This window comes from Cupressus sempervirens, chromosome 3 (assembly GCF_028749045.1).
Source record: "Cupressus sempervirens isolate cs-2001-9-10 chromosome 3, ASM2874904v1, whole genome shotgun sequence".
Taxonomy (NCBI): Eukaryota; Viridiplantae; Streptophyta; class Pinopsida; order Cupressales; family Cupressaceae; genus Cupressus; species Cupressus sempervirens.
Window position 1 is genome coordinate 978,766,146 of NC_143120.1, and position 2,298 is coordinate 978,768,443.

At 30.7% G+C, this 2,298-nt stretch overlaps 1 protein-coding gene across 1 annotated transcript; it reads right to left on the bottom strand.

Moving 5' to 3' along the window:
• Positions 1–261: 261 nt before the first annotated feature.
• Positions 262–2,060, bottom strand: LOC149570027 (putative WRKY transcription factor 50). The gene is made up of 3 exons (XM_089817854.1): positions 1,890–2,060; positions 806–952; positions 262–713 (listed from the first exon to the last, which is right to left on the bottom strand). Exons 1-3 carry the CDS (start codon positions 1,979–1,981, stop codon positions 551–553), a joined length of 402 nt encoding a protein of 133 aa, XP_089673980.1. The 5' UTR covers positions 1,982–2,060; the 3' UTR covers positions 262–550.
• Between the last annotated feature and the right edge of the window lie 238 nt (positions 2,061–2,298).

A 2,298-nucleotide genomic window follows, 5' to 3' on the forward strand; every position in this document is an offset into this window, starting at 1 on the left:
TATTTATAGATAACTAATATTTAATTATTATAATAATGTATTACTATATGATATGACAATATTAACTAAAATAGACAAACAAACTGAAAAATAATGTATTATTTCCTATGTACAAATTAATGTATATATAATTTCTTATAATTTTTGTTTTGTATATTTTTTCTTATTATGCATGTGTATACTTTTTCTCAAATGTTTTTCTTAATAATATTGTAAATCATTGTTTTAAAACAGCTATCTAAAATAATAAAAATGGACAAGTTATTTTGAACTAAAAAAGCTCAATCCAAGATAGGCGATCACATTAATTAGGGTGATTACTCAGTTTATCTGTGCTACTAGCATCTCTGAATATATCAAATGGCTTCACATGAAACATACTTAAATATTCATTCTCTTTAATCCTTGTCCCTTTCTTCTTTCCTTTTCTATAAGAAATACTAATATCTAAGGAGAAAGCATTTAAAACATAAATGACATAGTGCCATCTACACTACTCATAATCAAGAAGATCAACTGAAGGAGAAAGATGGTCAAAAGATCAAGAAGATCAAAGTGGTGGTGCTACTGAAAGATTATCAATGTAATAGATGATCGAACTTCCATGATTGTGTTTTCCTTCGTAAGTAGTGATCACTATTCCTTTGTCATCAGCGTCTCTTTGCACTGTTTTCTTAACATTACAATTGCTAGTAGAGCACTTGTAATAATTCCTGCAAATAACAAATGTGGGCATTCAGTAAATGGAAGCATCTCTTTAAATACAACTGGAAACAATCAAAGTAGAGGTGATCGAAAACCCTACCTATGATTAGGGTTATTGTTAACTAGTTTCCTCCCATACTTACGCCATTTGTACCCATCATCCAATATGTCAAATTCAGACCGGGTCTTAAACGCACATTTTGAAGCTCGTTCGGACATCTTTTTAATCTTCCTCTGCTCCATTCTTCTGCAGTGAGAGATAACATATAAACAATGAAATAGATTGCAGACATATGATGGTTATGTTTATAATCTATAACGTTATTGTTGTGCATAGACTTTAGTTCTGAATCTCTGTGTGTCAGATTAAACTATGTATTTTCTTTAATGAATCATGGAGTTTGGTCCCATTTTGAAGAAAAACCTTAAACTATAAAAATCAAGGGCAGGAACTAATAATGAAAAGGATTCTAATAGTAAATACATTCAACTAATTTTTTCCTTGGGGTCGAGCTGAAAATCAAGAGCACACAAACAGTTAAACAAATGCTGGAGTTATAGCATCATAGATAATCCACTTAGTCAAGAAGTTTTCTAGACAAGAAATGGAAGAGGGAGAGGAAAAGACTACTGGACCAAACATAAAATATTCTGATTCATATGAAAGAAGAAATTTAAATAATCAAAATCAAAGTCTATAATACTTTTGTATATAGTTTTTTTAAATTCTGTTTAAGTATTTTTTTAGGAACATGTAAAATCAAAGTAGGTTTCTTCTTAAATAAATCTCAAAGTTCAGTCCTATGTTAAAAAATTAAAAAAATCTGACACACCCAAAATAAAAAACTAGATACAATATATTCTTTATACCAATGTAATGCTGAATAAAATGTAGTCATAAGGAAAAAGAGCTAGCATATATTTTATTCTATGACATATCAAACCAAACTAATAAAATTCAATCTTATACATTTAAGGATAAACTTACACAATCATAACTAAAAACATTTTTTAATTAAAAATAATAATTTTTCCTCCAACATGCCAGACCAAACGGTGTAGTCAGATTCAAACACATAAAAGGAAAAGCTTACACAATCCAAGCAAAAAGCCATAATAATGAAAGACATACTAACACTGGATATTAGAATCCAATTTGAAGTAAATTTGTGCGAGAAGATTACATAATTGGCTGATGGAGGTGTGGGTTGCTGACTGTAACATGTTCAGCTTTAGTTGCCATTGTATCTGGCTGAGGTTCAGATGAGTAAGCCATCGTTTATTCAGCTAAACAAAGTATTGTTTTCAATTGAGAATCCTCTCCCTTTATTTCCTCACAATTGAATGGGTGGGAGGAAAATGAAAACCTCCTTATTAAGAAGTCAGTCAGTACAAATTAGTGCCTGACTTGACTTAGACTTAGGAATTGGGGCATCACTTTATCTTGACCACTAATTTTTATTGTTTTCTTCTTTTGAATAGAATGCAGCCGCCCTGGGCAAAGATATGACATGCTCCTAACTTATGTGGACAATTTGATTTCTTTCAAGGCGTACCAGATGACTATATTGCATGGGAGAGATGATGTCATTA